This window comes from Halichoeres trimaculatus, unplaced genomic scaffold (assembly GCF_033239565.1).
Source record: "Halichoeres trimaculatus isolate MK-OKI-2021-1 unplaced genomic scaffold, fHalTri1.1 fHalTri1_scaffold_2, whole genome shotgun sequence".
Classification (NCBI taxonomy): Eukaryota; Metazoa; Chordata; class Actinopteri; order Labriformes; family Labridae; genus Halichoeres; species Halichoeres trimaculatus.
This window is the reverse complement of record NW_027437180.1, coordinates 31,501,098-31,513,770: the sequence shown is the minus strand read 5'-3', so window position 1 is coordinate 31,513,770 and position 12,673 is coordinate 31,501,098. Positions and strand designations below refer to the sequence as shown.

Here is a 12,673-nt window from a genome sequence, read left to right as displayed (position 1 = left end):
CGAAAAAGGGTACCATGTTATTTTTCATTGTTTCATCACCATCTATCTCTGGGTTAAGTTTCATTGTTTTTGAGAGAGTTGTGTTGGTTCTTTTCCATTATTCTGCTTCCACTGCAGTGGGGCCTCTCCGCCAGGCTCCGCTCTCCCCTCAGCCCCCATTGTTCTGCGTTTGCCTGCAGTATTCCCTTCCATTCTCATTCTGCTGGGCATCTCTCTGGCTAAGCGCAGCCCTGCGCTGTCTGCTGTATTGTACGTGAAACAGGCACAGAAAGTGGCGGTGTGGTGCCATATGTGCATATACTTTGTGACGGTGCAACAGCCAAGTTTGTGCTTTGGCATGTGCAGGCAGGCATATGTGACAGCAAGGAGCATTGGAAAGTGCAGCTTCAAATGTGTGCATGCACTTTAGAAGGAGTGAAATCTCACTGGGTGCAAGCTGTGTATAGTGGTGTGTGCTGTATGTGTGTATAGATACACACAGAGGAGGAGAAGTGTAGCAGCACCGTGTTTGAGTGCATCCCTGACGTTTCCTAAACCCCCAAAGGAATCTTCTATTCTGCTGCATGAGCTTTGTTCCGGCTGAGCTTAACACCACCATCTATCTGCTCCACTCTCCAAGGATTCTGTTATCTGCATGCTGCTGCAGATGCAGATGCTGTGACCAAGCAAAGGGAGTTCTCCCTTGACCACACTATTGACCCAAGCCTAGAAAGTGCCTGGTCTCTGTTTCAGATCAATGCATCCACAGCTAAGCAGAAGAACTGCACAGAGGCTGCACAACAACTATTATTTATAATATTGGCAATCTGTACATGTTTATAAAAGCTTCCATTTGAAGGAAAGAAAATTCTCAAACTGGGACAAAAAATGTGAAAAAACAACAAAAGACTCAGTCTAGTCCAAAGTGTGTTTCTGATGCACAAAACATTTCCCCAGTCAAATTTATTACAGCTACTGTTGGTTCCTTCTTCCTCAAGTTGAAACTCCGCAGCATCACTTTCTAGATGATTACCCAACATGTGCTTCCTCCGGTGCTGCTGGATAGAAAGGACTGGTGTCGCTTTCTACCACGGTGCTGCAGCACTAGCAGCCGTTTTCCTTCCCTAATTACATCTGGCATCCATCCACCACTCAGTTTGACTTCATTATGAGATGGAGGTATTCTCTCTTCAATGACTTCTACACAATTACCCTGCCACGAATCTGCCTACTATCAAACTAAACTATGCATACTGTAACCAAAGGTGGCTCTTATAATGGCTGGACGTATTACACACTATTGTTACATTCAAAGGCCTGGCTCATTTGGGCACAGTACTGTTAATGTCACCTGTCAACTGCATTGTTCCGCCTCTTACTAAGGGTCCTGTTCAAACCACGCTCTAGTGATGGTTCAATTTGTACTTTTTACAGAACTCTGAGGTGACAGAGTTACACTTATGACTAATTCTCTTTGTTAGAATTTTGCCATTAAACACTGATTTTTGGGACTGACTGTCAAGCTGCCTCAAAAGGATTCATATATCTCCAATTCAAAGAGAGAAACATACAGATAACTAAAGGGAGGAAACAAAGAGCTGTGTTAATGTAGTTTCTATGCCACTCGCTGGCTACACAGACACATAGTTTGAAAAAGTGAAGACTCAGCTGCAGTTTATATTATCACTTGGAAAATCTCATACCTTTCCCCCAGGTGGTTTGAACAGTTGAAACAGCCAGCGCAACAAAATGAAAACGTACCCAGTTTAGAGAAGTAGAGCAGCACTTGCGGCACGCATCTGCATTGTAAGCTGTCCCTCAAAGATCACAATCACTATTTCAGAGTACCAACAAAATCACAGCTTTGACATATTTTGGAGATTTGTGCGTCTTATCTGCCTGACTGTTCCTTCCCTCTGAACGCCAGAGAGCTTATTTTGGGGTGAACACCAAGTTACATGCAGAGAACTGACACTCTAAGACCCTTTTTTCCTCTGAGAAAATACGAGGCTACATTCTAACTAGAGTTTCTAGTGGGGGTTAAAACCACAAGCTGTGTCAGAGCACACACTGTAACCACAAGGCAACTGAGCCCATTTAATTATTAGTCAATACAAATTACATTCCCCACACCAGAGACGACGTTTTAGTAATTATTACCTGCCAGCGTTTATAGCTTAGTTGAACATTTTTTAAAGCATAATAGGAAACTTGTTTGATTAATACAACCAGGGCGGAGGAGAGAAAGGTTTTCAGCAGATATGGAACAATCTAAATTTGAACTCATGCTGTTGTAGTGATTTCACAGCCTTGGTAATGTCTGCTTAGTTGCCTCTTCACCTCAGTATGGATCTTTTAAACAATCTCATCTCACTGTGAGGTCCTCAGGTCAAGATCACCACACAGACGTGTTCATTAAAAGCGGGTGTGTTCCTAATTCCCTTTATTCCTTATAAACATGAGTCAATATAACTCAAAGTGGTTTCTCATTTAATCTACTGAGTCTGTGTACTTCAGCAGTGCTCAGGGTGCTCTTCATGCCACAGTGAGAACTTCTAAACCTTATTAATATTCAGGCCTACAGAGAGGAGACACAGCTGAAGTACGACTCAAACGAACATACTTCAACCTCGTCCGAACTATGAGGACAAAACTGGGACAGGCCCCCCTTCTCTGAAACACACTCATCCTTACTGCTCTCTCAGTCCCACACTCACACACACACACACCTAATGCTCTACACTTCAAGTTCAATGTACCATAAAAGAAGAAGCTTTTTAGTAATAACTGTTATTTTAACCACACAGTCGTGGTAAGAATGTATGCTGGACATCCAAACTACAAAGACTCTGGCAAAGCCTTCAAAAGAGAAATTAGGCTCTTTATCTGGGGCAAATATAGACCCAAATGATTCTTGAAAGTGGGCGGCAAATTGCAACCTTGTGAAAATCATAAAAACAGCCAATTTTCCTCATTTGATCAAAAAAATAAAAAAATCATCTCACTGGTATAGTTTAAACAGCTACTTTCAGCTCTATCACCCTCCATTTGTTATGTGGTTGCCCTTTATTTGAATTGTTAAAAGGCCAGTCCCATGATGTGATGTAGATGTGATGTAGACTCACGCAAACACACCAACATGTGTAACTGTGACATATTTACCTGTGCATCCACCAGGGTGGCGTTGGCCAAGCTCTCATTAATGAAGACATGAACCAGAGCAGTGGCACAAAGCGAGGGCACCCCACTATCATTCACACGGACCACCAGGCGATGCAGACCCCTGTGACGTCGCTCCAAAGGCTCAGCTAGGGTGATCACTCCATTGGTGTGGCCGATCTCAAACAGTCTGAAAGGATTACCCCCAACCAGGGCATAGTGGAGGTCAGCATTCGGGCCAGTGTCTGAGTCTAGAGCCGTTACAGTCCTGACAATGGTGCGAGCACTGCTGGCAGGTGGAAGCAGGGTGTAGGACTCATTTGCTGGAGATGTGATTGAAGGGGCGTTATCGTTTTCATCCGTCACAAATAGCGAGACGGTTGCCGTGGCAGTTTTTCGAGGCTCTCCTCCATCCACAGCTCGGACGCGGAAGGTGTAAGTGGAAAGCTTTTCACGGTCAAAGGATACAGCGGAGAAGATAGTCCCTGTGTTGTTCTCAATGGAGAAAACTTCCTCTCTCTCCTTCTGGCCGTCTTCTCCTTCCAACTTCTCCCCTGTTTTCTTGTCGTCTGATCCATCCATCTCCACAAACAAACTCAGCTCTGCATTTTCGCCTTCGTCAGCATCAGTCACTGTGACCATACCAACTGGGCTGTTGGCGAGCAAGTTCTCCTTCACGTAGAAAGTAAAGATCTCTTGAACAAACTTTGGTGCGTTGTCATTGCGGTCAGTAACCTGAACCACAACAGTGGCAGAGCCTTGCAGAGAGGGGGTCCCTTTGTCCTTGGCAATGACCCGGAGTTCATACCTCTCTCTCTGCTCACGGTCCAGAACGCCAGTGGCACGAATATCTCCATTATCTGCGTCTATGTAGAATGGCCCGTTAGGAGCTGAATCCAGGGAGTATGCTATCTCTGCATTCTTGCCACTGTCAGCGTCTGTGGCGACCACAGTGACGACCCGTTCACCTGGTGAGTTGTTCTCAGCAAAGTGGACTTCCACGACACTCTGGGCGAAGGTTGGAGCGTGGTCGTTGATGTCTACCACTCGCACCATCAGTGAGCTGTTACTGGACAGACTGGGGCTGCCTGAATCTACAGCCACGATGGTGACACTGTACTCTTTGGTGACCTCATAGTCGAGCAAGGCGGAGGTGTGCAAGAAGTACTTTTTCTTATTCCTGTGAAAATAAAGAAAAATATATCTCATGAAGGTAGCTGCTTCCTCACACAAAAATGCAGGTTCTTTCTCAACATTTGTATTTTTTACTCTTTTTTTGTGAGCATCCTGACTTATCAGCTTTTGCAAGTGGGCTGAGAAGTTGTTTTTATATTTACAAAAGACAGAAAGCAGCAAGAAATTCTCAGTATAAATTCACATCTCTTGTTATCATACTAGCAAACAACAGCCTTAAGGTATGAAGCTTAAAGTGAAGTGGAGGAAAATTCTGATAACAGCTGTTTTTATGAGGTCTGTGGAGCAAATTCAGAAGTGGTCTGAGCTGAAATCGTCAATTTATTTTTTATTTGTTTTTGGCATGGCTGTTTGGGGAAAATTGAAAGACTGCCTACTTAGCTGACGTCATCTGCATGAGCAGAGGTCAGTAAACAGTCAAGCACCAACTGTCATGCTGAAGTATATAACAACAGCAGGATGCCTCAAGAGCTGTCTCTATAGATGCACGTTAATGCCAGGAGTATGAGGGTCAAAGAAAATTGGCATAATGCTGACAATGTACAGCTGGTATTGAAAAATGACAGCCTTTGAAAAAGAGATTAAAAAATGGATGCAAAAATGGCCAAAAAGGAGAAATTTACAGTCATTTAAACAGAGAATTAATCCAGCTCTAACATGCTTTGTCCTGTGGTCACACAAGGCTTTGGGGAAATTCTCATTCAGAAGTGTAGAGCAACAACACCAGAAAAACTGACTGATTTTAAATGAAATGAACAAATCATTTCCATGTAGACCTGATGATCATTACCTTGACTCACAGCCAAACAGTCAACACAATAATCAACATCATTGTTCAAGCTTCATAAGTAGAAGCACAGCAGTCTCTCGGTTTCTCTGCCTTCCTCCAGTCAATAGCTTGAAGAAATATCTTGACTCATGAGAGCACTGACATTTGGAGCCTTTGCTGCTGGACTAATATTATTGAAAAGTATAAAATCTTTGAATTTCATCCACAATGTGCTGAGAGTTTACAGATTATCTGACATTCTACTTTGTAGCCTTTGTGAATGACTGGCAGTACAAAACCAAGCCTAAATGAAATCTGCCTCCAACAGAACTTAACTCTCTCTGGGGAATAGAGATTGAAGAGAAACACCTCCTGGAGCTGTAGTGTGGGTGAGACTCATAGAAACTGCACTCTGCAGTGGAAAGCAGTTATGATAAATAAAGTATCTCACACAGCTGTAAACCTCTTTGTCTCCATGTGGTGTTAAAAACTGGACACACAATACATAGTCTGAGGATCTTTTTTTGGACAACAGCGAATCAAGGACTCTATAGTAGGTAATTAGAAAAGCAGATTGCTAAATGGCATGGTAATTAACACATGTCTTATAATTATGGTAATTTTCTAAATGAATTACAGACAGTTTTAAATGAATTGTTCCATGTAATCTTAAAACAGGTGCTTCATTATACATGTTCTAATTCTATCGGCCCATTATGCACATAAATTGGACATGACCCCCTTCAGGTAAAGTGGTGCATACGCTGAGCTATCATTGAAATGCATCATTACTTCACGGTTACCTTGCCAATACTGTCTCCGTGAAGAAGTAGCGCATCATCCCACTCTTATCTCAGAAACTGGTTATTAGCGAAAACAGCACTCTGCTCTCAGAGAAACTAACTATGTGATTTAAAAGCCTTTATATGAAGTTATCCAGAAAGTACTTCTTCAGTTCTCTGTTTTGCCCTTGCTTGGAGATTTGAGGTCTGAGATTCACTTGAACTCATGGTGAGGTTTTCATGTGGTGTGGCTTACCTGTCAAAAGCTTCATCTGCTGGTAGTGGTGGGAGAGCTGTTTCACCAGCTGGCTTCAGTGTGAATGGGACGTCTCCTACAACTGTACACGTCACAGCCCCATTCTCCCCCTGGTCTCGATCCGACACCTGCACCAGAGCCACAGGTGTGTCCACCAGGACGTTCTCAGGCACTAATGCTGCTCCATCTCGGACGGGGATCCGTCCAATCTTCCTGATCTCTACCACTGGGACGTTGTCATTCTCATCCCGGACAGCCAGAACTACAGTGGTGCGGTCAGTGCGGGGCGGCTGACCCCGGTCTCTGGCTGTGACTGTGAACCTCAGCTGAGCCACCTCCTCTCTGTCAATCCTGTGAAGAACGCTCAGCCATCCGGTGGCCTCATCCAGCCGCAGCAGTCGCCTGACTGATTCAGTTGCAGCTCCAAAGACGTACTCCACCTGCCCGTTGACTCCTATGTCACGGTCTGATGCTCTCACCTGGAGGACAGGTGTACCTGGAGGTGCATTTTCTGCCATCTCTGCTTCATACGTGGACCTCTCAAACTGTGGACTGTTGTCGTTTACATCAGTGATTGACACCCGGAGCAGGGCTTGAGAGGAACGAGGTGGGTTCCCTCCATCTCGAACCCTGAGGACAAGCTCATATGAGTCCTTTTGCTCTCGATCCAATGTGCCCTTCACGATGAGCTGTGGTTGCTTTTCACCGTCTGGTATATCTGCCACTTGTAGTTCAAACACTGTGCTTCTAGCTCCTCCTACACTATCTCCACTTCTACCCCTTCGGTCCCCAAGGCCATCCACTCTAGTAATGGGGTTTCCTCCTGCTGTGCGCCTTGTTGAACTTGACCCAGCTGCGCCATCTTGGATCAGCTCATAGCGGTCTATACCATTCCGCCCAAAATCTCTGTCTGTAGCTGTGGGCAGCAGGTAGAGGGTTCCTATTGGACGATTCTCCTCCACTGAGAGCTGGAGCACAGGTGAGGGGAAGGAAGGTGTGTTGTCATTGATGTCTGTTATGACCACACGGCCTTCAAACAGGTCTACCCAGCTCTGCAGGGGTCCTATCACTGACACCTCAAAGTCCAAGAAACACTCATTTTCATCAAATATCATCTGACACTGTGGGAGCTTCTCCCTGTCGATGCGCCGTGGTCCTGTAGTCAGCTCACCTGTCACATTGTCAATCTTGAAGAACTCTGAGCCACTCTCCAGGGCGAAGGTGACATCCCCACTTCCTGTACCTGCCGTGAGGCCCAGGTCGGCGGCTACATTTCCTATCTTGACGTCAGGTGGGCCCTCCTCCGCTACCCGGTACCGAAGAGCTGAGTCGGCACCCGGTAGCTGAGTCAGCAGCTGCAGCACTAAGACCACGAGGCTGAGAGCCTGCGCCGCGGAGGAGTGCACTGCACCAAGCCTCTGCATGGCTTCCCTCTTCCTCACGCCTCTTTCCTCCAAGCTGTGTCTACCTCCGAGCTGTGGCTCGTCTTCCTTATAATTGCTGTTTTGTGGTCTGTTGTACCTCGCAGCGTGGGTGTTTGATTTATCCTTCCTTGCCTTCTTCTCCCTATCGCTCTCTCTGCGGACTGCCGCCTGAGGTCCGGAGAAAAGCTTCCGCACTCTTTCCGTACTTCACTTCAGCGGTGTGGGCTCCTTTCTTTTCTCTCCTCCTTCAGTGCTTGTTCACTTCAACTTTATAGTAATAATTTGGCAGTCTTGCTGGGCTCTTCAGGCCACGAAGATATCAAAAAATCCATCATGCAGTGCAAAAAAAAGAAACTAATTCATCAGGCTTTGATTAATCCACTTCACTTTTCCTCACTCCTTTCTTTCCACAGTTATTCCGTATAGTCACACAAGGACGCTTATCAGTTCATAATGCCATTTGTAAGTTCTTTTTATTCCAGTCACATTTGGGACACCGGCTTTTCTGGCGTTTTTCACAGTTAGAAACTGCAATGCAGCACAGCACAAAAGAGAGAGGGAGAGAAGAAAAACACAGCACGGCTCTCCGGACGGCAAGAAATTAACTCACATCCCCCAAAGAGGATTTAAAAAATCAGTCTGTTAAAAGTCTCTGGGATGACTGGATCTTTTCTTACCTTAAGATCCAGATGCTTTTTCCTCTATTTGATCTCTCCGCAGTGGAAGAAACGTGCCAAGCCGTCGGATTCCTTCACGTAAGTTATGAGGAGACAAGAGAGCTTTTCAGAGCGAGTTTCTCTGGTTTCTTCTCTCATACATCAGAAAATATGAGCTTCTGGATGGGCTAACAGGGAGATCCCAACTGCATCATCAGTTTAGCGTAATCCCGTGCAGCCTGTGTCCGGGATGGATGGACTGAGTGTAGATGCGTCTTTTTTCCAAGAGTCCCGCATTCTCTCTCACTCTCTCTCTCTCCTCCACATGCGCCTCCTCCTCCTCCTCCTCCTCTGGCTTTTTTTCCCTCTCACCTGCACTGCTTGGGACTAGTGCTGCTGCCGGTCTCCAACGATGCTGCAGTCTCTCTCTCGCTACTGCAACATTTTCCCCGGCCGCGTAACTCGATCGCTGAGCTGTAACGGGAGAGGCAGCAGAGGCGGTGTTAGGTCGCTGTACTCTGTGTGCGCGCTCGGAGTGTGTGTGCGTGCGTGTGTGTGAGTGTGTGTCGGTTGCCAGAGACAGACCTCACCTCCTCCTGTCATATAGGATGATTAAATGGCTTGGTGTCCCGGCTGCTGACAGCTCCTGGTGGGGGCGAAATATCTTTATTCACACATTCATATCATACAAAGGACAAAGGAAAGAGAGAGTGATCTGGCTTTCATGCAAGTCAGCCCCTGTGCTCTGTCACATTTCTGCTAGTGCAGCTTTTTTTGGCGGGGCAAGTGTGGAAGGCTTCATTCATTCTTTTCTGTACGAGGCAAAAATTGTCACATACTCTCTAACGTAGCCTAATGGGAAATTGCTGTGATAGTCATTAATAGCAATTCATGGTGTAGAGTAGAAGTGTCTAATGTTCCAACCTAATGGCTCTTTTGTACTTCACTGCACTGCAGCCAATATTTTGAGGAGCTTAAGCTTAAATAACAGAAAAGTAATTAGGCCCTTAAATACACCAAAGTCAGGTATTTATTGTTCTATATGCAAATGCTTTACAGCCCAAAGAGCCACGCGTCCAGTAGTTTCTTTGTCAGCAGTATCCTCCTCATACACACACGGACACACACACGCACTGCTGAGAGGATGTTGTCTCTCGGCGGACCGACCTGCTCTGAGAGAGGCGCATTGCAGCAGCGGTCTGCTGCTGCTATTGAACACTACCGGCGCTTCCAGGCTGCCGCTCTGCTCAAACCCCCGCTGCATTTCTAATTTGAAAGCCAGTCCGAGCGTTAGTAGGACCAACAGTTAACCGTGCACCCCCCATCAGCCTGGCAAGAAAGGAGGGAGTTCCCCCAACATAAATGTTATTGAGCGGCTGAGAGTCCTGTGCAGCAGCTATTAGTGAACACTTTATGGCTGGCTGAGAGTAAACAAAGACTGGCAAACTGCAGAGAGGGATCATATTTCTTATTTCCTCTCACTCTCTTTTATTTCCATCATTACTTTTTTTCTCTCCCACTCCTTTCCTCCTATCTCTCACTCTGCTGCACCAGCATAAACTTGCTTGTGCGCGCGAGCTTGTGGGCCCTCTCTGTGCTTAGCATTCCGGAGGTATCGTCACGCGCCCGCTTCGAGCGCACCCACGCCCTCTGTCGTTCGACCCACTCCAGCTTTTCCCCCTCCTTAAAATCAGTCCCGGGATTCGCCCCGCGGCCTGCTTAGGCGTGCAGTAGTATGGCAATGGGAGAAGAGAGGAGAAGAAAAGAGATAGGAAAAGAAAAGAAAACACAAGCCAAGGAGAGGAAAAGAGGGGAAACAGGAGAGAAGAGAGCCCAAGTCGACTAAAATGATGTATTTGGATAACTGTTTATGACTGCGCGTGTTTGTGTGTGCTGGTAGGGTCAGGTCAGTTCAATTTCAGTTCAGTTGTTCCAGGAAATTTAAGTCATATTTGACCTAATGAAAAAAGATCTTATAAAATCTGTTGGCTTGAGCATGCGGTTATATCCAACCCATTAAGATATAATTGAGTATGAATCCTCTTTCATCAGCAAATGAACAGCAGTTTCAATTTGCATATTGAATGAAATGTGGTGTGTGTCTATGTGTGTGTGTGTGTGTGTGTGTGTGTGTGTGTGTGTGTGTGTGTGTGTGTGTGTGTGTGTGCCTCCGTGCACATATGTGTGTTGTTGCTGAAAGCAGGATTTCCTTTGACATCCATTCTAGCCCCAAGGCCTAATCTACTGTTTGTGCCATCACAAAAGAGGATCACTGTGTCACCAGATCGTCCACGGGGATAAATGTAAAACTAATGCAAACAACCTTGACATCCATATTTCCTATTTAACTTAAATTGTCTTCCAGATGTCTAAATTAGTTTTGGCTTATTTCACGAGCTCCTGAAAGGCACAGGTCTTTGAATTTTTCCCTCTGTGGAAATGTTTATTCATCCACTTTTTGACTTTAAGGACACGGCACATTTCTGTATTTTGCTATTGTGAATCAATTTCATGGCCAATTGGCTGTCTCTTCTAACTATTCTACTTGCCCTCTTTGTAGCGCTTGGCAAGCCTTATAATTATAAATAAAAGTGTACCTTCATGAAAACAAATCACCAGATATAAAAATATTTTCTGTTGTTTTCAGTCAATACTTCCAAACTAAATCCTCCAGTTTATTCCACATTTAACACAACTCCATTCTGTAACTGCTGTTCTCTTTAGCCTCTAAATTTAACTTTGCGGGATGATCCATGTCATTTTAGAGCAAGAGGCTAGTTGAGGATTTCCCAAGTCATATACATAAGCAAAAAGCTCGGTCAAGACTTATTTTTAATAGAATTGCATTCTAATTCTACTGTTAAAACATCTTATCTCTACTTAAATATCCTGCATTACAACTTCAGTTTCAACTAACAACTTTCACTTTTGTACGTTACAAATTTAAATGTAATCACCTACAGTACAACTCCAGCTTGAATTTTGTACATTAGCACTTTGACCTTAAACCTATATTGCCAAAACATCCCATATCTGATGCATGACTTTCAAAGACCTATATCTCATCAAAATGATAAAAAAAAAATTCTTAAAAACCTGTAAGAATTCTTGGAAAATATCTTTGCCCCCTCTTTGAGGATCATCACACCACTACAAAAAGTCTGCTTTCATAAAATCATCCACACACTTTTTTGTATTCAGAGAAATAACTGCAAAGTTTCAAGAAGTTGTGGCAAGAATACCATTTTAACAATCACTCGTTTTTTAAAAACAAAATATTTTCTGCATCAAAAAATGCATATTTGCCAAAAACTTTACTGTAATGGTTGCCAAAACTGCACAAAGTGTCAAACATATTACAAAATACACACACACACACACACACACACACACACACACACACACACACATATATAAATATATATATATATATATATATATATATATATATATATATATATATATATATATATATATATATATAGTAAACAAAATGAAAAAGTAATATTTTTTTACAATTTTGTTCAAAGGGTCAATAAACAATGGACAGGCTTTTAAGGGTTAGTCTTGTACTATACAACTTCAGTCTGAGTCTCGTAGTTTATGACTTTAAACGTACTTAATTGGCGGAGTGGATTTGTCGCCTCTCAATCTAAAGGTCGGGTGTTCAATTCCAGCTTCACTGGCCAAAGTGTCCTTGAGCAAGACACTGAACCCACTGCTTCCACTGTTGGTCAGTTGTGTTTGAATGGGTGCAAATGTGTCAGTTGAAACTGATGGCTCCTCCTTAGAAATCCCTCTACCATCAGTGGGTGAATGTGGTATGATTGGGTAAATAAGACTAGGAGTGTAGAGCGCTTTGAGTGGTCCAAGAGACTCGAAAAGTGCTATATAAGTAATGGTCCCTTTACTATTTACCACTTAGATTACGACCTTGACTTTAATCTTGAACACTGCAAATTTAACTTTAATCGTGTATATTAAGACGTTGACTTTTATTTTGTTGTTCGACTTTATTCTAAAATGTTATTAATACATTTTTTTGTACTGTAGCTCTAACCTTGTTAATAAACTTGTAGATAGTTGAGTTTTTTAAACAGACTCCTTGTAGAGGCGAGTGGCGCATGTTGAGGAGAAGTGGTGCAAGGCAATGGATCTCACTGTCAACGCTATAACAGGAGGCACTCCACTAACATATAAGTATCTGTAATGATAACAGAGAGAACTAGAAAAAACTATTAATTTACAAAGGAAGGTCAACAGATTTCCATGTGAACAGTTACTGATCCACACTGCTAAAATGTTGGAGTTTGGCTTAAAAACAAAATTATTAAGGATTTAAAACTACTATTTGAGTCTTGGTATCTAAGTTACTCCTAACACTTGTGTAACATTGGTAGAGTTTTACTTTCAGTGCATATAATTTCATAACTGTTTAGTCTTTCACCTGAAGT

At 43.8% G+C, this 12,673-nt stretch overlaps 1 protein-coding gene across 1 annotated transcript in view; it reads right to left on the bottom strand.

Moving 5' to 3' along the window:
* pcdh7a (protocadherin 7a) overlaps nucleotides 1-8,666 on the bottom strand; it is a 51,105-nt gene extending 42,439 nt beyond the window's left edge. Inside the window, exons 1-2 of the mRNA XM_074689669.1 lie at nucleotides 6,140-8,666; nucleotides 3,142-4,318 (exon numbers count right to left, since the gene is read on the bottom strand). Coding sequence (XP_074545770.1) covers nucleotides 3,142-4,318; nucleotides 6,140-7,563 — 2,601 coding nt within the window. The 5' untranslated portion in view covers nucleotides 7,564-8,666. The remainder of the gene's footprint in view (nucleotides 1-3,141; nucleotides 4,319-6,139) is intronic.
* Nucleotides 8,667-12,673: the final 4,007 nt, after the last annotated feature.